General features: G+C 44.4%; 1 protein-coding gene across 3 annotated transcripts in view; it reads left to right on the top strand.

Annotated features, from left to right (window-relative positions):
• sptb (spectrin, beta, erythrocytic) overlaps window positions 1-23,271 on the top strand; it is a 38,388-nt gene that overhangs the window by 4,782 nt on the left and 10,335 nt on the right. For 2 of the 3 annotated variants that reach the window (XM_054797216.1, XM_054797218.1), the window contains exons 3-24: window positions 7,213-7,364; window positions 9,493-9,666; window positions 10,048-10,145; window positions 10,870-10,950; window positions 11,014-11,129; window positions 11,210-11,322; window positions 11,383-11,570; window positions 11,659-11,776; window positions 11,868-12,026; window positions 12,602-12,904; window positions 12,968-13,118; window positions 13,200-14,070; window positions 14,140-14,277; window positions 14,364-15,123; window positions 15,324-15,523; window positions 18,575-18,665; window positions 18,739-18,885; window positions 19,621-19,893; window positions 20,038-20,262; window positions 20,350-20,439; window positions 21,576-21,866; window positions 23,106-23,236. In XM_054797216.1, the coding sequence (XP_054653191.1) occupies window positions 7,213-7,364; window positions 9,493-9,666; window positions 10,048-10,145; window positions 10,870-10,950; window positions 11,014-11,129; window positions 11,210-11,322; window positions 11,383-11,570; window positions 11,659-11,776; window positions 11,868-12,026; window positions 12,602-12,904; window positions 12,968-13,118; window positions 13,200-14,070; window positions 14,140-14,277; window positions 14,364-15,123; window positions 15,324-15,523; window positions 18,575-18,665; window positions 18,739-18,885; window positions 19,621-19,893; window positions 20,038-20,262; window positions 20,350-20,439; window positions 21,576-21,866; window positions 23,106-23,236 (4,870 nt within the window). Of the gene's footprint in view, window positions 1-341; window positions 956-7,212; window positions 7,365-9,492; window positions 9,667-10,047; window positions 10,146-10,869; window positions 10,951-11,013; window positions 11,130-11,209; window positions 11,323-11,382; window positions 11,571-11,658; window positions 11,777-11,867; window positions 12,027-12,601; window positions 12,905-12,967; window positions 13,119-13,199; window positions 14,071-14,139; window positions 14,278-14,363; window positions 15,124-15,323; window positions 15,524-18,574; window positions 18,666-18,738; window positions 18,886-19,620; window positions 19,894-20,037; window positions 20,263-20,349; window positions 20,440-21,575; window positions 21,867-23,105; window positions 23,237-23,271 lie in introns of those variants that run through there. The other variant, XM_054797215.1, reaches the window with a different exon arrangement.

Here is a 23,271-nt window from a genome sequence, read left to right as displayed (position 1 = left end):
GAGGCATGCAGGGAGAGAGGGATGATGATCTGCTTCATTTCCTTAAAAAGAACCTTAAAAAAAACTGTTTTCCAGGACATATCGCCTGGCCACTTGTTGCTAGGCAGAATTCAAAGGACTATCATACTCACCCCATTGGTCAATTAGAATATTAGCAAGGAAACAGCATCTGGCATTTGAAGCAGAAGGAATCGTTTAGAAATGTGCTGTAGACGGGTGAAGCCCTCGTGCCGCCTGAGAGTGGCGGCATCATCACAGAAGAAGAGGAAGAAGAGGAGGGGCTGGGGGTGGGCGGTTGCCAGGAGTAGGCACCAGACGGGAGGTGGAAAGGAGGACAGAGCGGCAGGAGACGGAGGAGAGAAGAGACGTGGAGTGCTGAGCTCACCTCTACAGCAGTGGTGGTTTTTAGGGGGTTGGTGGTTGAAGATGAGCAGCCCGTGCCTGCTTCGGGCCGCCCCCATCAGCCAACCCCGACTCAGGGAGGTCAGGATCGGCCTGAAGTCCGGTGGTAGGGAGAACACGTCCAGAATCCAGGATGCCACCAGTCGGGACTACCCAACGACGCACCACGAGACACCTCTGCGGGTCGGGGTGAGCGCCGCCCGGAGCAGGAGCACCCCGCCGGTGCACCGTACCCCCAAATATGACACCAAGAGGGCCCCGAGGGGCGGCAGCAAGCAGCAGGAGCATCACCTGGAAAAAAATGGCACCCTCCTCCTGCATGTGCCGCTCTCTCTACCGGGAATCTCCCCCATCTCATCACTGTCATCATCCACCTGCACCCCTGGCCGTCGGCGCCCTTCTCCGGGTTCCCGCGCCACAGTTCACCCATCCCCCTCCTCATCCTCTTCCTCCTCGTCCGCCCGGAGCATGAAACGGGCGCGCTGGCTGAGCACCAGCGCCTCCAACATCTACTTCAACTCCATCCTGGATGGACGCTTCAGGCAGCTGCAAGGTACACCAACGGGGGAAGGGGAGGGTCCTGGGGGCAGCCACATATCAAGCCCTCCCACCCTCCAGATTCAAACTGGCTTTTTCTCTTGCATGTATTAGGTAGTCATGTATTTATCTGGAGGACGTTGTGGCATTGCCCCAGTTGTTCACTGACTTGGCCTTCAATTATTCACAACCTCAACGCCTTACAAAAAAAAAAAAAGGGTCGGCGTGTTTTTTCCAAAGCCATTCATGGCAAGCAAATGTGCTTCTTTTCATGCTGCATTTATTCTTCCTGCCGGAGTTTTAATAACCCCTCACTGGCAAGTTTGCTGACACTGTGCATCTTCGTTAGCTTGCAGGATGCTACCCAGTGCCGCCAGTGACAGCAGTGCATTAGTGGGGGGGACAACACAGAGCAAACCCATGCTTTCGGGCGTCGGCTCTTTCTGTCTGTCAAAAGTTAGACATGACTTAATAACAGCGGTGGACTGGGACAAAATGTGGCCCTGGACTTTATGCTCAGACCATTTTCCAGGCAGTCAAGCCCCCATGAAGAAAATAAGCCTTTTTGGGAAAATTAGGTTGGGGAAAATCATGTCAAAATATTATGGGAATAAACTCATAATATTCTGAAAAGAAAATTTACAAATTTATATTTAAGAAGAAAGTTGAACTATTTGGAAAATTTAAAACAACAAAAAGGGAAAAAAAAGATCAAAGTTGATACTAACAAGTCTTTTTCAGACGCATCACAAAGCTCAGAGGCAGTTTTTTTTCTTAAAATATACGTGACTTCTGAGCATTGCTTTACAAAATATCAAAGTGGCAAAGTTGCATCCTTTCATTTTTCACTGTGGCCCTATTGTCTCATCAATGTAACAATACTGACACCTAGTGACCAGTGTACACTACTGCATATCAACCACACGTGTTTGAAAGTGTCTTCTGAATGCCTTCTTTTCATATCTTACTTAATTTGGCCGTTTTATGCTTAATTTAGGTGTGAAGTAGGTACAAATCTGCTTAAATATGCACATTTTTGGAGGAATACTGAACCATAGTCAACCAGCAAACAGCGCTGATGTTTTTTTGAAAATCCGTGATAGAGTGAAGCCTTCCTGTAAATTGCCTTCTCATAATTAGGAATTTATTTTCATACAACATTATAACGCAAAATGGCATTTGGACTCAATATTTCGACTTTATTCTTGTAAAAAATCACTGCTGATTTTTGTCATCTTTATTGTCGGGTGAAAACTGACTTTTTATTTTTATGGAATTTAAAAATAAAATCCTCAACAAATTGTGTGGAAAATGTGCGAAAAAAAAGTAGAGAAGTGCGTCCACTCGACACAAATGGAGCAGAAATTGTTCACTGATACACAAACGTAGCGATGTTAGCCTGCCGCTAGTTATCATATGAATCATACATTATTATATTGAATTCATTCCATGTAAGAGTCGTGCCATGTGCATGGAGGGCTAAAGCAGGGGTGTCCAAACTTTTTCCACCAAGGGCCACATACTGAAACATCCAAGACTGCGGGGGCCGCTTTTACATTTTTAAAGCAGCCCATGTAGATGTGCAGCGACGTTCTTTCATTCAGTGAAGACCGCTTGCATCTCAGCTTTGTGTTATCAGCGACTAAGCGTGTTGTAGGTATGAAATTGTTCTCCTTGTTCCCTTTTCCCTGTTTTTCCCAAATATCTGCACTTGCTGCTTGTACATTTTTTTCGCGTAGTATTATGACTTTATTCTCATAATATTTGGACTTTATTGTTGTAATATTCTGACTTTTTCCACACTTCATTTTCCAAAATTTCAACTTTTTCTTTGCTTTGTTTCTCACATTACCATTTTTTTCCTTTAATTTTTCAACTCCATACTGTTTTTTCTTTTAATATTAGAACTTCAATGTCTTAACAATTGTCTTATTCTTGCAAAATTACTGCTCTTTCATTTTTGCTGTTGTTTTTTTTTAGTTTTCTTCTTCAATTGTACTTTTGGAAGTGGCCGAGGGCCATTTAAAAAACAGCTGCGGGCCATATATGGTCCCCGGGTTGCAGTTTGGACACTCCCGGGCAAAAGGGTGACGTGTACATGTTTCAATTCAACATTTCCAGCCGATGAACCGGCAGCACTCGTGCGGCCCCTCACCAACGACCACCATCGCTACCAGCACCCTGCTTGACGGTATCAGATGCGTTATCTCACGACTCGTACGGGTGCTTCTACAACGGAGGTGGTCATAGGGAGGTGCTTGTCATGTGACGCAGGCGTGCAAGTCGTGTTTGGCGTTGAGTCCAGCATGAGCTAACACTGATAAAAAAAAAAAAATTAAGTAGGCAATGTGGCGGCATTCATACGCAAGAGTACATAAAAGAACAAGGAAAATCCATCACCATGAATAAATCATGGGCGCTTTTCGCTGGAGTCAAAGAGTGAATAAGTCAACGAAACAGACGAGTGTTTAGTCACTCTTGGACTGATAGCAGAAAAAAACCCAGCAGGGGGTCAAGCATCAGGAGATGATGCTGCAGTCCAGACAGTAAAAATACCAGCAAAAAATCATCAACTTACATTTTTATGATATCACGATAGCAATGAAAAACGTGTACCGTCCGCTAGCTAGCTAGCTGAGCTGTCGAGAACATAGCAACTGGAATTCAAACAAGCCAAATATGCAATAACAAACATTGGATCAATATCGCCATATTTTGGACCACCCTAAATTTAAATTGCTCAAGCAAGGCTTGTGTACAAAAAACTAATTTCCTCCTCCTCCGTTAGTCTCCTTTCCCTGCAATACTTTTACAACTTTTACTCTTTTTGACGACACAGCCCTTGTATTGGCTCATGCTGGTAAGCTAATGTTGTGTTTGCTAATGGAGAATTAGACGTCCAGTAGCTGACTGTGGCGTTTTTTTAAAGAGCAGACATGATGTAACGCGGTAATGAAATCACAGACAAAATTGAATCCTTGTTATTGATTTAAGAGGCTCGGCTGCAGGCGACTATCACGGTACAGATTGTACACGCGCACTTTAATGCTGCTGATGAGGCGCTTGTTTCAACTGACATGACTTTTTCATGACCTGCTTGCTGTTGTTAGGCAGAGACGAGCAAGAATCATCATTTATTTACTCCGCACGGCGTTGCTTTATTACACCACTTATGTCCACGCCCCTCGGACTGGCTCACTGGCGTCCTCATAAGTAAGGGGTGTCCAAAGTGCGGGCCGGGGTCCATTTGAAGCCCGCTGCATTTTTTTCACGGGTTTCACCCTGAATTCCTCAAGGCTGTGGATGTTGAGGGACTGTCTTGGCTGACACGTCTCTTCAACATTGCTTGTAAGTCGGGAACAGTACCTCTGGATTGGCAGACCAGGGTGGTGGTCCCCCTTTTCAAGAAGGGTGACAGGAGGTCGTGTTCCAAATATAGAGGCATCACACTCCTCAGCTTCCCTGGGAAAGTCTATTCCGGGGGGGGGGGGGGGGGGGGGGGGACCAGCTCTACACCCTTGCAGGGTACTGGAGGGCACTTGGGAGTTTTCCCAACCGGTCTACATGTGCTTTGTGGACTTGGCAAAGGCATTCGACCGTGTCCCTCGCGGTGTCCTGTGGGTGCTGCTCTGGGAGTACGGGATTGGTGGCGCTACTACGTGCCATTCGGTTCTTGTAGAACCAGAGCAGGAGCCTGGTTGGCATTGCCAGCAGTCAGTCCTGCTAAGCTGTACCGGGCCGTCGTGGTGAAGACTCAATTTACCGTTCGAACTACAGTATGTTCCCACCATCACCTGTGGTCATGAGCTTTGGGTCGTGGCTAAAAGAACGAGATGGCGGATACAAGCGGCTGAAATGAGTTTCCTCTGTAAGGTGGCTGGACTCACCCTAAGAGATGGGGGGAGGAGCACATCAGGAGGGGCTCAGAGTAGAGCCGCTGCTCCTTCACATGGAGAGGAGCCAGTTGAGGTGGCTCGGGCATCGCCACGCTGGGAGAAGGCCCCGGGGCAGACCGAGGACATGCTGGAGGGATCATGTCTCACAGGTGGCCAGGAAACGTCTTGGTGTCCTCCCGGTGGAAGTGGAAGAGGTGGCTGGAGACCAGGAAGTCTGGACTTCCCTACTGAGACTGCTTCCCCCACGACCCGGACCCGGATAAGCTGAAGAAGATGGATGGATTGTTGTCATTTTGGGAAAATTTGGTTGGGGAAAACGTTAATATTCAGGAGATAAAGTCATAATATTACAAAAATAAAATTTGCAAAGATTATTTAAGAAGAAAGTTGAAATATTTGGAAAATTAAAACACAACAGCAAAAATGGGAACATATGCTTTTCCACCTATATGACAAATGCAAATACTGTGAAACACAGTAAATGTAAGTTGTTAGCATATGCAAATACAGGGAAATACAGTACAGTCAAACCTGTCTTAGCGGCCACCTTTATAGAACGGCCACCTGCCTATAGCAGCCACTGAAAAATCCCCCGCAGCAAATTTACATGTTATAGACCCTGTGTATAGCAGTCACCTGTCCAACGCGGCCAGCGGCCACCCATTTTGTCTCCCTTGGTCAATATCTGACCGCATATAGCGGCCAAATTACCAACTCAAGTAGAAGCTTCATGCACGAAAAAGTTTTGTTTTCCAATCAATGAAGCCGTCGTGTGTAGACTTTAATTACTGAGTCCTAGCTCAGTCACAATCATTCACAAGATCCACACAAACTGTCAGTTGTTCCACATAAAAAAGCCGTCTTCTTTTGAGCTTGCTGTTTCCTGGTCAAACATGTAACTTTAAGAGCATTTGCATCAAAACATTACTGCAAAGTAGGCTGGGAACAGGACGTGCTCCCAGCGACGCTACAATAAAAAAAAACATACGCTAGCATGCATGCGACAGCGGGAGCAAAACTGAGTTAGGTTGTACTTAATTGAAGTATTTTAGAATGTACTCACGTTATTTTTCATCAATCCTCATCCACAAATCCATCAAAGTCCTCATCTTCTGTATTCGACACAAACAAAGCCGTCTTCTTTTCCGTTCGCTACTAGTCTGTTAACTTGTCAGTGTTATTCAGCTCCGAAGCAAAGAAGGAAACTTCTCCTGTTGCTTCTGCCAACTTTATTTATTGAACGCGGCCACCAGACAGCAGCTCAGAACACACACACATCTCTCAGCATCGTCTCTCCTTCCTGCTTGCCCACAAGGCAAAGGTTAAACAAGCCCCACTACATAGCTGTCCAGCCAATGCCTGTAAGAAATGACACCGTTTATTTCCTGGTGTGCACTGGTCAATACTGTAATGCCGCTTGTTGTGGGGAAGGAGAGACTCACGTCGCCGATGCACTTTAATGGCTTTATTAACAGCGGAGAACACTGCAGGACTTTACATCCACGCCAACATAAACACACTTCCCAACTCCCTCCAAACTCACAGCTAGCACTGAGCCTAGCTCTCCTGCTCGGGACGCCCACCGTCACTTCCCGTCACTTCCCGATGAACTAAAGCTGTAATGACACTCTGCCGTATAAAAAGTAAAATATTAAAAACAAGCGTAAGACATTACTAGCACAGCTTTGTTCTGTGGGTGGTGGATATATTCTATCAGTTATTATTAAGCCTCTAGCTTCCTTTTAGTAAGTAAAAACCTTGGCTATGATTGCACTACATTGTCATGTAGACCTACAAAGTACACTTGGAAGAACAAGAGGTGAATAAATGTATTGCAACTGATGTGAAACTGATGAGGGGTAGGATTAAATAAGCTTTGCTTCTTCCTACTCCTTTTTGGACATGCAGAATTGTGAATTGTTCAGGACTAATGCATGTTCAGGATTAAAAACCATGAACCATGATAATAACAAGCCTAGTAGTGCTGTACAACTTTTATCCGCAGTCCACAGTGCCATCTACTGGTCAACATTATTTATCTTATTTTTTCCTCCTTTTTTTTTTTTTTTTTTTTCCCCTCTACTGGTCAACATTCAAACTGGACGCCAACCTGTCTATAGAGGCCACCTGTCTATAACAGCCACTTTTGCAGACTCCCTCTAGTGGCCGCTATAGACAAGTTTGGCTGTACATGTAAGTTGTTAGCATATGCAAATACAGTGAAATACAGTGTATGTAAGTTGTTAGCATATCCACATGTGTCAAAGTTGCATCCTTTCATTTTTCACTATGTGGCCCTCGCTGGATAAACTTTCGACGCCCCCGTCAACTCAGTTCCACAATTTCACTCAATCAAGTGTCGTTTTGTTTCTTTCAGACGAGCGAGAGGCGGTCCAGATGAAGACGTTCACCAAATGGGTCAACTCCATCCTGTCTCGGGTCACTTGTCGCATCTCCAACCTCTACTTGGACCTGTGTGACGGACGCATGCTCATCAAACTGTTGGAGGTGCTGTCTGGAGAAGACCTGGTGAGCACCGCCAACAATGAAACACTTATACACTATATATGTATACATATGTATATATATGTGTGTGTGTGTGTGTGTGTGTGTGTGTATATATATATATATATATATATATATATATATATATATATATAGAAATATACACACACATTATATATGAGAAATATACACACACAGTGTATATGAGAAATATACACACACAGTGTATATGTATGTATATGTATCTATCTCATTTAGAATTTTATATTGTTAGAACGGGAAATAAATCATCATTTAGGAAAGTTGTAATCTCATGAGGCAAAAGTCCTAATATTACAAGAAAAAGTCTACTTAAAAAAAAAAAAAAAAAACAAGAAAAAAATCAGAAAAGGCCGAAAAAAAAGATGTTAGATTCTTACACAGAGAAAATAGTAAATCTTCATTTTAGGAGAGTAAAGTTGTAATTTCATGGGGCAAAAGTCGTGATGTTCCAGAACTTGCACATGAAAACACGAAAGGAAATACCGCAGGTCGAAAAAGTCCTAGCAAATCACCGTTTTAGGAGAGAACAGTTGTAATCTCAGGAGGAACAAGTTCTATTACCAAAAAAGGTTGTTGTTGTTTTTTTTAAAATTAGGAGAGAAAAAACATTCAGTAAAAGAAAAATTTAAATTTTACACGCGTAACAATCTCATGAGGCAAACATCGTCATATTGCCAGAAAAGGTTTTTAAGAATGATATGCCTTTTTTCTCATTTTACAATTTTATTTTATTAACTGACAACTGCACTTTTGCAACAATTGCATGTTTTTTCCTGACTTTTATTTTTGTAAAATTCTTTTTTCTTCAACTATTTTTGAGAAATATGACCTTTAATTATAGCTTAATTTTATCCTGTAAATTCTGAATGACTTCTGACTTAAAAAAAAAAATCATCTTAACATTACGACTTCTAAAATTCTGACCTTTTTTCCTTATTTTACAATTTTGATTTTTGTAAAACGACAACTTGATTCTCCTAAAACTGTGAATTTTTCTTGGCTGTTGTGAAGTACAAAGTTTTTCCTGACTTTATTTCTGTAAATGACGTATTACCTTTTAGTCAGAGCATTCCTTCTTTTTCTTCCATTTTATTCTCGTAAAATTCCAATTTCATTTTCTTACAATTAGGAATTTTTATTTTTCTTAATTGTTGTTATGGCTTTTTCTTTATTCTTATAAATTACGACTTTTGAAAGAAAAATCTATGAATTTATTCTCATAACATTCCCACTTTATTCTTTTAAAATAACAACTTTTTGTCTGAATTGATGCCTTTTTTAATTTCGAGATTACATTTTTTATTCTTGTAAAATTACAACTTGATTCTCCTACAATTAAGAATTCTTTTCTTGGCTTTATTGTTGTAAAGTGCAACGTTTTTCCTGACTTTATTTCTGTAAATGACTTTTTTTCTCATTCCTTTACTGCTTTATTTTCTTTATTTTATTTTCTTTATCGACCTTATTTCTCCTGAAAACTGCAACTTTTATCTTGGATTTTTTTTCTTGTAAAATGAAATCATTTTCCAACAATTGTGACTTTTTTTTTTTAAACTTTATTTTACAACTTTTTATTGACTGAAACATGACTTTTTGCCCCCCCCCCATAACAGTCTGACTTTATTTTCCTAAAATGACAACTTAATTCTGAAAGCTGTGCCTTTTTTTTCTTCATTTAGCCATTTTGTCTTCTAAAATGACAACTTCATTCTCCTGCAAATCGAAATGTATTCTTGACTTTATTGTTGTCGGATAGCACACTTATTTTGTAAAATTCGGAGTAAAATTCCTACACATTATAACTTTTGTAAGAAAAATACGATTTCATTTTTAAAAAACGTATGACTTTTATTTTTGCACGTCATTCCTGTAAATGGCGTCTTTTTTTTTAAAGAAAAATGTGACATTTTTCCCTCAAAATGACAACTTCCTTCTCCTACACTTACAATTTCTTTCTTCATTTTAATATTTTCTTTTTAGAATTGCAACCTTTTTTTTTTTTTGGAGAATGTGAGCTTTCCGCAGGTAACGTTGCAACTGTCCCACCTGCTATGCTAATGTTTTTGCCGCGTGGACGTGCTGGAACATTTTGTGTGTGTTTTGTGGTCAGCCCAAGCCCACCAAGGGCAGGATGCGTATCCACTGCCTGGAGAACGTGGACAAGGCCCTGCAGTTCCTCAAGGAGCAGCGGGTTCACTTGGAGAATATGGGCTCTCATGACATCGTGGACGGCAACCACCGCCTCATTTTGGGCCTCATCTGGACCATCATCCTCCGCTTCCAGGTTAGCTCTCATTCCCACTGGAATGTTTTTTTTTTTTTAACTTCTGCAACATCAGAACGCATCTTCACTCTTTGACTTTCTTGACGGGGGCGAGTATTTATTTTTAATTTGGCAGCTAGACTGTTATTTTTAGTTCAAACAATGTGGCTTTCTGCATTATTTACTCGTGAAACTGAGGAGGAAAAAAAACAGAAAGGAATTGACTTGTGAGTCTTGAGTTTTCCGGTGCTAAATTTAGTCGCCCCTGAGGACTGGTGGAGTGACTGCTCTAATTACTCACCTCCACCTTGTTCTTCTTTTGTGGCTCTACTGTACACACCATAATCCTGAAGTGCTTTATGTGATAAATACAAACATGAATTTTCTCCTCCTCCTCATCAGATCCAGGACATCATCATGGAGACGGGCCAGGCAGACAAGAAGCAGACCCGCTCGGCCAAAGATGCTCTTCTTCTGTGGTGTCAGATGAAAACTGCGGGGTCAATCTGCTTGTTTTCAACTTTCAGTGTCGCCTCAGCTTAGCATTCACATCGAAAGCTAATACCGGGGCTGCACAAAGTGTAGTCATTTTGCAAGAAATACTGTGAAGAAAAATAACATCATTTTGTTAGCATAAAGTTGAAATATAAAAAAAAACAACAACAAATGAAGGAAAGGCATTTGTACTTCTGTGAAGACACCTTCTTCACAGAAGTACAAATGACGTCTCAAGAAGCCTTTCCCTCGTTGGACAACTCCTGTACGACAGAGAGCCTACACAGACGAACAACAAATGAAGTTGTATTTTTTGGGGAAATACAGGAGCCAAGCTGTTTTGTTGTCTTGACTACAAATCTACCGAGCTAGCTAGCATAGAGACTGCAAACATTAGAAACTATCAGCCTTATCCCCCTTGTTGTTTCCAGTTTCCTCTATGCAAGGCTATGCTAGCTGGTTATAGAGTCATATTTATCATGTAGCTAACAGTCATAGAATAAAACCTAGCTTTCCTCTTGTTGATCATTTTCAGCGCTTAAAAATAAATTTTTCTTCCACATTTAGCTAGCTTAACTTTCTAGCTAATTAGCAAATGCCTATCAAGAAACAGCTTGGAGAGAAAGCTATGCAAGCAGGCTCTCTGAAAATGTTGTGCTTTCAGGTGGACGGTATCAGCTAGCATCAAAGCTAAACACATTTACTTGTCTTTGGTTTTTGTTTTTGCAGCTATCCCAATGTCAACATCACAGACTTCACCACCTGCTGGAAAGACGGCATGGCCTTCAACGCTCTCATACACAAACACCGGTAAGCTAACAAGCTAAATATTCAAACCAGAACCATGCTTATCCCTTTGTCTCACTCTCCCAGACCAGATCTGGTGGACTTTAACAATCTGAAGCGGTCTAATCCAACACACAACCTCCACAATGCCTTCAGCGTGGCAGAGAAACAACTAGGCGTGGCCCAACTTTTAGACCCAGAAGGTAACGTGGACTTAAAACAAAAATGAAACGTTCTGAGCACTGTAAGCCCGCACTGAACGTGCACTTGCTGTGTTTGGTAGATGTGTTCACAGAGAACCCAGACGAGAAGTCTATCATCACGTATGTGGTGGCCTTCTACCATTACTTCTCCAAGATGAAGCAGCTGGCCGTCGAGGGCAAGAGAGTTGGAAAAGTAAGCTGGGAAGATGATTCAGTTTCTCCCGAGCTTCTCTACTAATTCTGCATACATCAGGTCCTGGACCACGCCATCGAGACGGAGAAGATGATTGACAAGTACGAGACGTTAGCGTCGGACCTGCTGGCGTGGATCGAGCAGACTGTCGTTGTGCTCAGCAACCGCAAACTGGCCAACTCGCTGTCTGGGGTTCAGCAGCAGCTTCAGGCCTTCAACACCTACAGAACTGCAGAGAAGCCGCCCAAGTAAAACTTTGTTGTCACATTGGTGTCTTTTTGTTATGGAGATAGAAGCCGTGGATCGGTTTATTGCACATCTGCTGCTGTCCAACAGGTTTCAGGAGAAAGGGAATCTGGAGGTTCTGCTTTTCACCATCCAGAGTCGTATGAGGGCCAACAACCAGAGGGTCTACACACCCAAAGAGGGAGCGCTGGTTGCTGATATCAACAGGGTGAGGGGGCCTGAACACATTAGGAAGATTGAGGCTAACAACGACGCCTCTGGTTCTTTGGCTGATCCCTGCCCCCCCGTCCTCTGTGCAGGCATGGGAGCGACTGGAGCGGGCTGAGCATGAGCGAGAACAAGTCCTGAGGGATGAGTTGATTCGTCAAGAGAAGCTGGAGCAGATGGCGAGACGGTTCGATCGGAAGGCGGCCATGAGGGAGACGTGGCTCCTGGAGAACCAGCGATTAGTAGCTCAGGTATGTGAGAGAAGTCCATCCATTCATCTTCTTCCGCATATCCGGGGTCGGATCGCGGGGGCAGTAGTCTAAGCAGGGAAGCCCAGACTTTCCTCTCCCCAGCCACTTTGTCCAGCTCCTCCCGGCGGATCTCAAAGCGTTCCCATGCCAGTTGAGAGACAGTCTCTCCAACGTGTAATGGGTTTTTCACTGGTCGGACGTGCCCTAAACATCTCCCCAGGGAGGTGTCCGGGGGGGAATCCTGACGTGATGCCCGAGCTACCTCATCTGGCTCCTTTCAGTGTGGAAGAGCAGCAGTTCTACTCTTTAGTTTCTCCCGGATGACAGTGCTTCTCACCTTACCTGTAAGGGAGAGCCCAGCCACCCTACGGAGAAAAATAATTTCGCCCGCTTGCATCCTCAATCTTCTCCTTTCGGTCACTACCCATAGTTCATGACCATAGGTGAGGGTAGGAACACAGATCGACCGGTAAATTGAGAGCTTTGCCTTTTAGCTCAGCTCCCTCTTGACCACAGCGGACCCATGCAGACGCCGCACCAATCCGCAGCCATTCGTCTCACCTTGTTCCCTCCAGGATAACTTCGGCTACGACCTGCCAGCAGTGGAAGCGGCGAAGAACAAGCACGACGCCATCGAGACGGACATTGCCGCCTACGAGGAGCGCGTTCAGGCCCTGGTGGCCATCTCCAAGGAGCTGGAGGCTGAGCGCTACCACGACGCCAAGCGGATTGACGTGAGGAAAGACAAAGTCCTGCGCCTGTGGGACTACCTACAGGAGCTGATCAAGGCCCGTCGGGGCCGCCTGGACAAGAACCTGACGCTGCAGAGGCTCTTCCAGGAGATGCTCTACATCATCAGCTGGATGGACGACATGAAGGTAGCAAACAGACTACAGTGAATGTTCCCTGGTGACATTATCTAACCTCTTGGGTCCTCTAAGGCTCGTCTGATTTCGCCTGACTTGGGGAAGCACTTAGTGGAAGTGGAGGACTTGCTAGAGAAGCATGCTCTGGTGGAGAACGACATCGCCCTCCAGGCAGAAAGAGTCCAGAACGCCAGTGCTGCTGCCCTCAAGTTCGCTAACGGAGACAGTAAGAATGCCGAGCACTATGAAAGGCTTGCCAGCGTATAGATCAGAAAGGGAAGTCACTGTCCACCTGTGCTTCCCCCAGGTTACAAGCCATGCGATCCCCAGGTGATACGAGACAGGGTGGAGCACCTGGAGCACTGCTTCCAGGTGCTGCGTTCCCTGGCGGCTCAGCGCAGGGCCCAGCTTGAGCAGTCCCGCTGCTTCTGGAACTTCCTGGGGGAGGTGGCAGAGCTGGAGAGCTGGATCAAGGAGAAGGAGCACATTTTCTCCTCCCTGGACTATGGCAAGGACCTGACAAGCGTGCTGGTTCTCCAGAGCAAGCACAGCGCCTTCGAGGATGAGCTGGGAGCACGCCGTGCCAACCTCCAGCAGGCGTTGAGCGAGGGAGGGAGGATGATCCAGGACAAACACTTTGGCTCACCCAAAATCCAAGAACGCATGAACAGCATCAAGAGGCAGTGGCAGCAGCTGGAGGAGCTGGCAGCATTCCGGAAGCAGAACCTCCAGGACACCCAGAAGTTCTTCCAGTTTCAAGGGGACGCTGACGAGCTCAAGGCCTTGCTGCTGGACGCCAAGAGGCAGATGAGCAGCGACGATGTGGGCCATGACGAGTACACCACCCAGCGGCTCCTCAGGCAGCACAATGACCTGAGGAACAAAGCCATGAAGTATGGAGCCACCGTCGATGCTCTGTCCAAACAGGCCAACGCTTTACCAGAAGAGCTTCTGAACACTCCAGACATACAGAGACGCCTGAAAGACATCAAGGACCTCTTCATGGACCTCATGTCTCTGGCGGACGTCAGGCAGAAGAAGCTGGACGACACCATGGTGCTGTACACTATCTTCAGTGAGACCGATGCCTGCGAGCTCTGGATGGGCCAGAAGCAGACGTGGCTGGTGGACTTGGAGGTGCCTGACAAGCTGGATGACCTGGAAGTGGTCCAGAATAGGTACACAACTAATGTCATGGTGATGCCTTTTTGAGTTACGCTTTTTTAAAACACATTCCTTGCCTCCAGGTTGAGCATTCTGGCTCAAGATATGGCCAACGTTCAGTCCAGGGTGGACGACGTCAACAAGGCGGTGAAACAGTTGGAGGAGAGCAGACACTCTCGAACCAAGGAGGTCAAAGAATGTCAGACCAGACTGAATAAAAGGTGGGTTTTTTTAAGGGAAAGTGCTCCCAGGAAAAAGTCCACACCTGTGAGCATTTTGGCTAACCAACGTCTCAACATTCTTTCAGGTGGGACGCCTTCAAGGCCATGGTGGAGGACAAGAAGAAGAAGGTGGATTCTGCAGGAAGGCTACACAATTACGGGCTGGAATGTGACGAGACAGAAGCGTGGATCCGAGACAAGACGTGTGTCATCGAGTCCACGCAGGACTTGGGTAACGACCTGGCCGCTGTCATGACCATCCAGCGGAAGCTTTACGGCATGGAGCGCGACCTGGCCGCCATCGACTCCAAGCTCAACCTCCTGAGGGACGACGCAGACCGGCTGTCCAAGGATCACCCGGAGAATGCAGAGGACATCTTGGCCCGCAGAGCTGAGCTAGATGCTGCCTGGGACGCGCTTAAGAAGACCCTGAAGGACCGAGAGGATTCATTGGGCGAGGTCAGCAAGTTGCAGACCTTCCTCCAAGATCTGGACGACTTCCAGTCCTGGCTTTTTAAGACGCAGAAGGCGGTGGCCTCTGAGGAGATGCCCGCCTCGCTGCCGGAGGCCGAGGAGCAGCTGAGTCTTCACAACGCCATGCGGGACGACATCAACAGCCACGAGGAGGACTACCACCGCGTGAGGGACGCCGGTGCTCAGGTCACCCGCGGACAGGAGGACGACCCTCAGTACCAGCAGCTTGAGCAGACGTTGGCCGGCCTGGATCGCGGATGGTACGAGCTACAGAAGATGTGGGACAGCCGCAAGAACTTCCTGGACCAGGGCCTGGGCTTCCAGCAGTTCCTGAGGGACAGCAAGGCGGTGGAGGCCATCCTCAACAACCAGGTACTCTAGCAGACTCCTTTGTCACCAGAATAGCCAAGTGGTTTTGGGTTTTTGACTTTTGAGGGTCATGCTAGCTCCAAAATCACTCTTCAAAGAATGCGGCACAGTCACTTTTTACGTGGCGGCGTAAGACTGAGTTAGTCCTTGTGTCCTCTTGTCTCACCTTCTTTTGAGTCCCCCATATGGTCCTTGTTGTTTAGGAGTACACTCTGGCCCACGTGGACAAGCCTGACACCCTGGCCGGAGCAGAGAAGGCCCTGAAAAAGCACGAGAACTTTGTGAGCACCATGGAGGCCAACCAGGACAAGATCGATGGAGCCCTCCAGGCGGGGAAGAGGCTGGTGGACGGCAACTTATACTCCGGGAAAGTCCAGGACAAAATGGACTCCATCGGTGACAGGTTTGTGCTTTCTGGTGACTTGAGTACCAGCAACCCCGTTATTAGGTTCTCCTGCAAACGCTTCCAAGGTTTCCTTTTGGATAACATTGTGTTTATTCTTGGGGTTGCACTGTACCCACTTCCTAATATTGTGGACACTTTATTTAGCGACATGCTTGTAAAATGATGAATCTATGCTAAAATAAAACACTTAAAATACGATAAAAAATGGTTGAAATGAATAATATATGTACCCAATCAATAGCAATATACAGTTAATATATGTAACCAATCAATAGCAATATACAGTTAATATATGTACCCAATCAATAGGAATATACAGTTAATATATGTAACCAATCAATAGCAATATACAGTTAATATATGTACCCAATCAATAGGAATATACAGTTAATATATGTACCCAATCAATAGGAATATACAGTTAATATATGTACCCAATCAATAGGAATATACAGTTGATATATGTACCCAATCAATAGGAATATACAGTTGATATATGTACCCAATCAATAGGAATATACAGTTGATATATGTACCCAATCAATAGGAATATACAGTTAATATATGTACCCAATCAATAGGAATATATCGCATGTATGGATGAAGCCTCACATATTGAAGTATTTTATGTACTGCAGTATGTATGGAAATAATGGACAGACGAGGTTAGACAGGAATCTCCATGGACTATGATGTTTGCAGATGACATTGTGATCTGCAGTGAGAGCAGGGAACAGGTGGAGGAGAAGCTAGAGAGGTGGAGGTTTGTCCTTGAAAGGAGAGGAATGAAGGTTAGCTGCAGTAAGACAGAGTACATGTGTGTGAATGAGAGGGACCCAAGTGGAAGAGTGAGGTTGCAGGGAGACGAGCTCAAGAAGGTGGAGGATTTGAAGTACTTAGGGTCAACAGTCCAGAGCAATGGAGAGTGTGGAAAAGAGGTGAAGAAGCGTGTACAGGCATGATGGTACGGGTGGAGAAAGGTGTCAGGTGTGATGCGTGATAGAAGAGTTTCAGCTGAAATGAAAGGAAAGGTGTACAAAACTGTGGTGAGACCAGCAATGTTGTTTGGTCTAGAGACAGTGTCCATGAGGAAAAGACAGAAGAAAGAGCTGGAGGTAGCAGAGATGAAGATGCTGAGGTTCTCTCTGGGAGTGACCAGGAAGGATAGGATCAGGAATGAGTACATCAGAGGGACAGCACATGTTAGAGGTTTTGGAGATAAAGCCAGAGAGGCCAGACTGAGATGGTTTGGACATGTCCAGAGGAGAGATAGGGAATATATAGGTAGAAGGATGCTGAGTTTGGAACTGCCAGGCAGGAGGCCTAGAGGAAGACCAAAGAGAAGGTTCATGGATGTAGTGAAAGAGGACATGAAGGTAGTTGGTGTGAGAGAAGAGGATGCAGAAGACAGGGTTAGATGGAGGCAATTGATTCGCTGTGGTGACCCCTGAAGGGAAAAGCCCAAAGGAGAAGAGGAGGAGAATATGTATGGAAATAATGCTACTAATATGGAATTATTCATTTCCAAATAATAATGAGAAATATAGTACGTAGTCTATTAAATACAAATAAATATACATGATTTAATTCAATAAACTGTATTTTGTCTCAATAATGTTAAAATGTATATATTTTTAATTGCTGTATTAAACATAATTATGTAAACATAATATGTGGAAAAAACTAACATTTGTAATTATAAATACTACATATGATATAATATTATTAAAATGAACAAATCACAAGATAAAATAATGTATTTAGATGTCAAAAACAGCATGTTTACGGTGGTTGCTAATTTATTTCATTGATTGGCTCCATTTTTTTGGTGTAATTAACGCATACGCATCACAGCAAGACACGCCTCTCTGTTATGACGACAGACGGCAGCGCAGTGTGGCTCCCCACTGAGTGACGCTCTTTCGTAACTTTATTGTGACCCGAACACACAACAGCAGTGCAATTCCAACACCGTCTACAGAATGTACCTCCAACTCCAAACAAACACATCTCTAGTCCATTCGTCATTGCAACGACACTTCCTCATTGTCACTAGACAGACCGCGAGATGCGTTCACGGACACGCCGAACATCACAGCAATGTCTGTTAGGCGCGTATGTGAGAGAAAATCAATAAGTGGATACTCTTATCTTGATGCAGAAGTATAATTTGCTGCATTGAAGTGTGCTGGGAAAACCCAGACAATTCACTCAAAACATGTGAATTCAACTTAAATGACGTGGCGTCTTTGAACGCAACCCTCACTGCTCATAAGAAGGCAGTTACATTCTGACTCAAAGAAGAGAAAGCAGTGTTAGTTCTTCCATTTTCACACGTGTGCCATCTCTTAACTTGATTTAAACTTCAGTTCATGTGGGACAAATATACACTATATAATCCTGCCTTGTTGTTTATCTTCTTTCAATAAAATACAGTAAAAATGGGCATTTTTCAGACATAGTGCGACATGATGATTAATTATTTGAAAACCGCGATGAATCTGATTAGAAATGGTAATCATTTGACAGCGCTAATTTAAATACAGTCGCTATATTTTATATATAAATATTTTGTGATGAATTAGTATTATACATAATATATTTCAATACAGGCAACTTCTTTTGCTCTTATTGGTATGTTTTTTTTTGTTATCTTTTTTTTTGTCATTGACTTTCAGCTCAAAATCACTTCTTCTATTATTGTTGATTTGTACTGAGCAACCAGGACAGATGCCATTGTTTCCATTCATCAGTGCCTGCGTATTCTGCGCTAGTTTCCTCTGGGAGGTTTTCAGGTGCATGTTTTTTTTTCAGTCTGAATGTCAAGATCCTTTTGTGCCACTCACACACAGGATGCTTTTTGCCATTAACTCCCATAATGCACCTGAGCAGGCAGCGCTAATGGAGGTCTATTGATCTTAAAGTGATAGTGCACGCTCTTAATGGCGGTTTTAGGTGACTGTATCAGGTATTTCTGTGTGTAAAGTACATTCAGCAGCTTCTCTCTGCTGCTTGTTTTGCTTGAAAGTTTTTGTTTTCGTCCTCCAGGCAGAAGAAAAACCGAGCCAGGGCCCAGGAGGTGTCTGAGACGCTGCGAGATAACCGCGACCTGCAGCACTTCCTGCAGAACACTCAAGATGTGAGTTGCGCCTTTCATTGTTTGTTTGGTGCTTCACTGTCCGCACTTCTTCAACTTCCAATTTCCGTTCCAGCTTACTCTGTGGATCAACGAGAAGATGCTAACAGCTCAGGACACGTCGTACGACGAGGCCCGGAACCTGCACAGCAAGTGGCTCAAGCACCAGGCCTTCATGGCGGAGCTGGCCTCCAACAAGGGCTGGCTGGACAAAGTGGACCAGGTCACTCGAGTTAACCCTTCCTGTATGAGAGCCACAACAGTGTTTATTATCGTGCTTGCAGTTTGCTCTTGTGTGGTATTGCACCGCATCAGACCGAGAATTGTTCCGAATAATTGGAATTAATAATTGGAATTTATCTACGTGAGCTGGACTTTGTTTAAACGCGTCTACAGCCGTTTGTTGGTTAGTGAGTTAGCTAACAAGGCGACGCCAGGAAGTGCTTTCACAAAACTTTGTAGAGGGCCGACGTGCGGGCGAAAGAAGAAGTTGTTCAATTTCAGTGCAAATGTTGCACTTTTCCGCCTCCCACAGATTATTTAAACGAGCCATAGTGCGATTTTTAGGATTCATTATTGTGTTGGGAGTTTGCTGTGGTGCAGCCTACTGTTAGCTTACTTACCTGCGTGACAGGTGTGTTGGTGTATATGTCCTGATAGCCGTTTGCTAGCAGGATGACGCCAGACAACGCTTTCCACAAAAATTTTGTTGACGGGTTGGCGCATGGGCAAAGGAAGAAATTGTTAACTTTTTGGTTCCGATCCGGTCCGCTGTTGATACCCACTCACATTAGAAGCCGGCAGTTGACTCCCTCTTTGTTTATGTGCACATTACCGCCACCTACAGGCCACGAGTGGAACAGCATCACCTGCGCCATATCTCATTTGTGCAAGTGTACCTAATTTTGGGGCTATTTATCCTAAATGTGTCGAATTAAATCGGTTGTCCTACCGACAGGAGGGCCAGGAGCTGATGGAGTCCAAGCCCGAGTTCGAGCCCATCGTGAGGGAGCGTCTGGCTGCTCTCCACGCCCTGTGGGAGATGCTGGAGTCCACCACACAGGAGAAGGCGCGGCTGCTGTTTGACGCCAACCGCTCTGAGCTTTTCGACCAGAGCCTGGCTGACATGAAGAAGTGGCTGGGCGATCTGCAGCAGCAGCTGCAGAGCGGCGACGACGTCAGTGACGTCAAAGACCTGACCAACGCCAACATCCTCCTGAAGAAACACCAGGTGGGACCTCTCTCCTCACTGCAGGAGAGCTCCAAACGTGTCAGATTATGGGGGCATCTCTTGTGCATGGCCCCCTTTGGGTCGCCCGGATGATTTTTAAATTGGAAAAAATGATACCCGTATTCACGTGTCCCCCTGTGCCAGATGACGGAGAACCAGGTCCGAGACCGTGCACGGGAGCTGGAGGAGCTCCAGGAAGCGGTCAGGAAGCACGGTGGCGCCCGTGAGGACCAGCCCGAGCTGGAGGCGGAGCAGCAGTCCCTCCAGATGGAGTTCCAGCAGCTCATTGCGCCTCTGGCCCAGCGCAAGGGCAAGCTGGAGGCCGCCAAGGCCGTCCACCAGTTCTACAGGGACCTGGCTGATGAACTTGTGAGGCAAAGTTACCATGTGAAGCTTTTTTTCACAAGACAAAATGGTCCTAACGTGATGTTTATTTTTACAATCCCTGCCACTCAGCTGTGGATCGAAGAGAGAATGCCGCTGGCGCTGTCGCAAGATCACGGCAACGAGCTGCAAACGGTGCAGATGCTGCAGAAGAGGAACCAGGTGAGCACAGTCTGCATGTGCACACGGCATTACTGTAGGTGCACCTGCAGCGTAGTACGAGATCCACAATAAGAACGGATCACAAAGTCAGTAATGATGGTGAACTCTGATTGACACTTTCACTTTCCTGGGAACCATTTGTGGTTTGGCAGAAGAACGGTATGAATTTCCTAAAAAAATAATACAAAGAAAATAAGAAATACAAATAGAGATTTTTTGTTGTTGTTTTTATTCAAAATAAAAAAGATTTTCTACATCTTTTGGACCAAAAAAAAACATGACATGACAAAATGTTTTTTAAATTGGACAGCAACACTACAAGGCATAATAAATATATCGATTTGAAAAATATTGTCTTATCAATTAGAACATTAAACACGCTAAATACCATGAAAGAACGGCACAACAACATTGAAAAAATTGTAGAGAAAAATCCAAAATACATTTTGAAAAAGTTGTAAAAAGAAATAAAAGTGATTGTGATCGTGTCTAATGTATCAGGGAAATAATAAAATACCAAATTCAAATGTACTATTTTTATTTTTGTTGTCCTTATGAAAAATGATTTTCCACATCTTTTGAAAAAGTTTGGGGATATGTGCTGTTTTAATTGGACAGCATCTTAACAATATAACACATGAATATGTATCGAACAGTATAATATACTCTAAATAAATGTACTAAATATTGACATTATCTCAGTTAAAATACTAAAAAAAACTCAATAACGGCACAACATAATACAAAAATGAAAAACAAAATGAAATAAATGTCGTAAAAAGAAATACAATTGTGATATTCTCTAACCTTTTAGAAAAATAATTACAATAAAATAACAAATAGAAATGTTGATTTTTTTTTTTTGTCCTAAAGAGCTGTTATCATGAAGAAAAATTATTTTATACATGTTTTGGATTATCCCCCCCCCCCCCCCCCACACACACACACATATTTTAAATAGCTATATATACAGTATATTATATATATTTTTTTTAGAAATTGAGCAGGTTATCATCCCTGCTTTATCAAAATATTCTTTCCGTTGGCTGAGGTTCACCGAATGCAGGTGTACCTAATGAACTGACCGTCCATAAGTTGACAGTACGTTGAAGAAGGTGTGTCGTTATTCCATGCAGACGTTGCAGAGGGAGATCGAGGGCCACCAGCCTCGCGTCAACGACGTGCTGGAGCGAGGGCGGCGGATGGCGTCGGCCGCCGGCGAGGAGGGTGGAGCGGAGGCCGAGCGCATCACAGAGCAGCTGCGTGACCTGGAGGACGCGTGGGCGAGGCTGCGGGAAGAGATGGCCAAACGCAAGGACCGGCTGAACGGTTGCCGACTGGCGCAGCAGTACTACAACGACGCCGACGAGGCCGAGGCATGGATTGGAGAGCAGGAGCTCTACATGATCGCTGAAGAGAAGCCCAGGGTATTCTTCCAAGGCCGTCCGGTCACACGTCATGACATCACTTGCACCACAAGGGGGCATATCTCAATTTGACATGCAGTATATATCCCAACTTTAGATGTGTATTTATTGTATTGTATTGTATTGTACTTTATTTATCCCACAGCAGGGAAATTCCGTTGGCTGAGGTTCACCCTCACAAACTAAAGTAACCATACTGTTAGAATGCAGGTGTACCTAATGAACTGACCGTCCGTAAGTTGACAGTACGTTGAAGAAGGTGTGTTGTTATTCCACTTCAACATTGCTTTTATTTTGGTCCGTTTTTTTAATTTTACAAGATTGTGCTCAATTTGGAAAATTTTGATCAAAATCGGACTTTTATGAAGTGCTTTTGGAATTTGTCTGACTTTCGAGGCGTCTTTGTTCCTGCAAAGTTTGCTCAAACTGAAATCGGTGACTTGGTTTCAAACTGGGATTTTGTGCAACGTTTATTTTTCCAGAAACTTTTGGTGAAATTCCAAATAACACGACAGCAGTTGACGTTGTCATTAATTGGAGATGTATTTTTCCCCAAAATATCGGGTCAAAATGTGAATTTCACAAATCTGGTTCAACCACCAGGATTTTGAGCTCTTAGATGATTTTTTCCCCCCAAATTTTGGATAAATTCAGAATTATATGACTGTTTATGCTTTCATTTTTTTTTTAACTTTAGAAATGTGTTTTTGTTTTTTTGGTCTGACTTTTGAGATGTATTTTTTTGGTCAAACTCTGAATTCTATGAAGCGGTTTCACACTGGGGGATTAATCGGAAACTGTACGACTGCGGTTGGCGTTCAGATGTTTTTGTCCGACTTTAGAGGTGTATTTCTCCATGAGACTCGAACCGAAGGACGCTGGTTTTGTACGAGATGTATTTTTTCCCAAAATATCGGTCAAAGTCTGAACTTTGTTTGAACTATGAATTGCGTGACAGTAGTTTAATTGTGGGTTTTGTGTGACTTTAGGGGGTTTATTGTTCCAAATTGCGACAGTAGTTTCGGTTGAACGGTGGTTTTACCTTTTTTTTTCTACACCTTTCATTTTCGCACAAATCATTTTCTTGAAAATTTTATTTGAACTCTGAAATGTAGGGTTAGCAGGGTTGCTGTACATTTCGATATAAAAGACCAGATGGCGTACGTCGTGGTGGTCTACAGCTATGCATTCTCGTTGGTTGATTGCTCACACTTGACTTCCTGCTTCCTGTTGCTGCAGGACGAGCAGAGCGCCATGTTGGGTCTGAAGCGTCACACCATCCTCAAGCAGGCCGTGGACGATTACGCCGACTCCATCCGGAATCTGGCGGACCGGGCCCAGAAGATGTTCGCTGAGGACCATCCTGACGGGTCTGCGCTCCGAGAAGTTGACGTAAGAGTGTGGA

Source organism: Dunckerocampus dactyliophorus, chromosome 13 (assembly GCF_027744805.1).
Source record: "Dunckerocampus dactyliophorus isolate RoL2022-P2 chromosome 13, RoL_Ddac_1.1, whole genome shotgun sequence".
Classification (NCBI taxonomy): domain Eukaryota; kingdom Metazoa; phylum Chordata; class Actinopteri; order Syngnathiformes; family Syngnathidae; genus Dunckerocampus; species Dunckerocampus dactyliophorus.
This window is presented reverse-complemented; position numbering and strand designations above follow the sequence as displayed.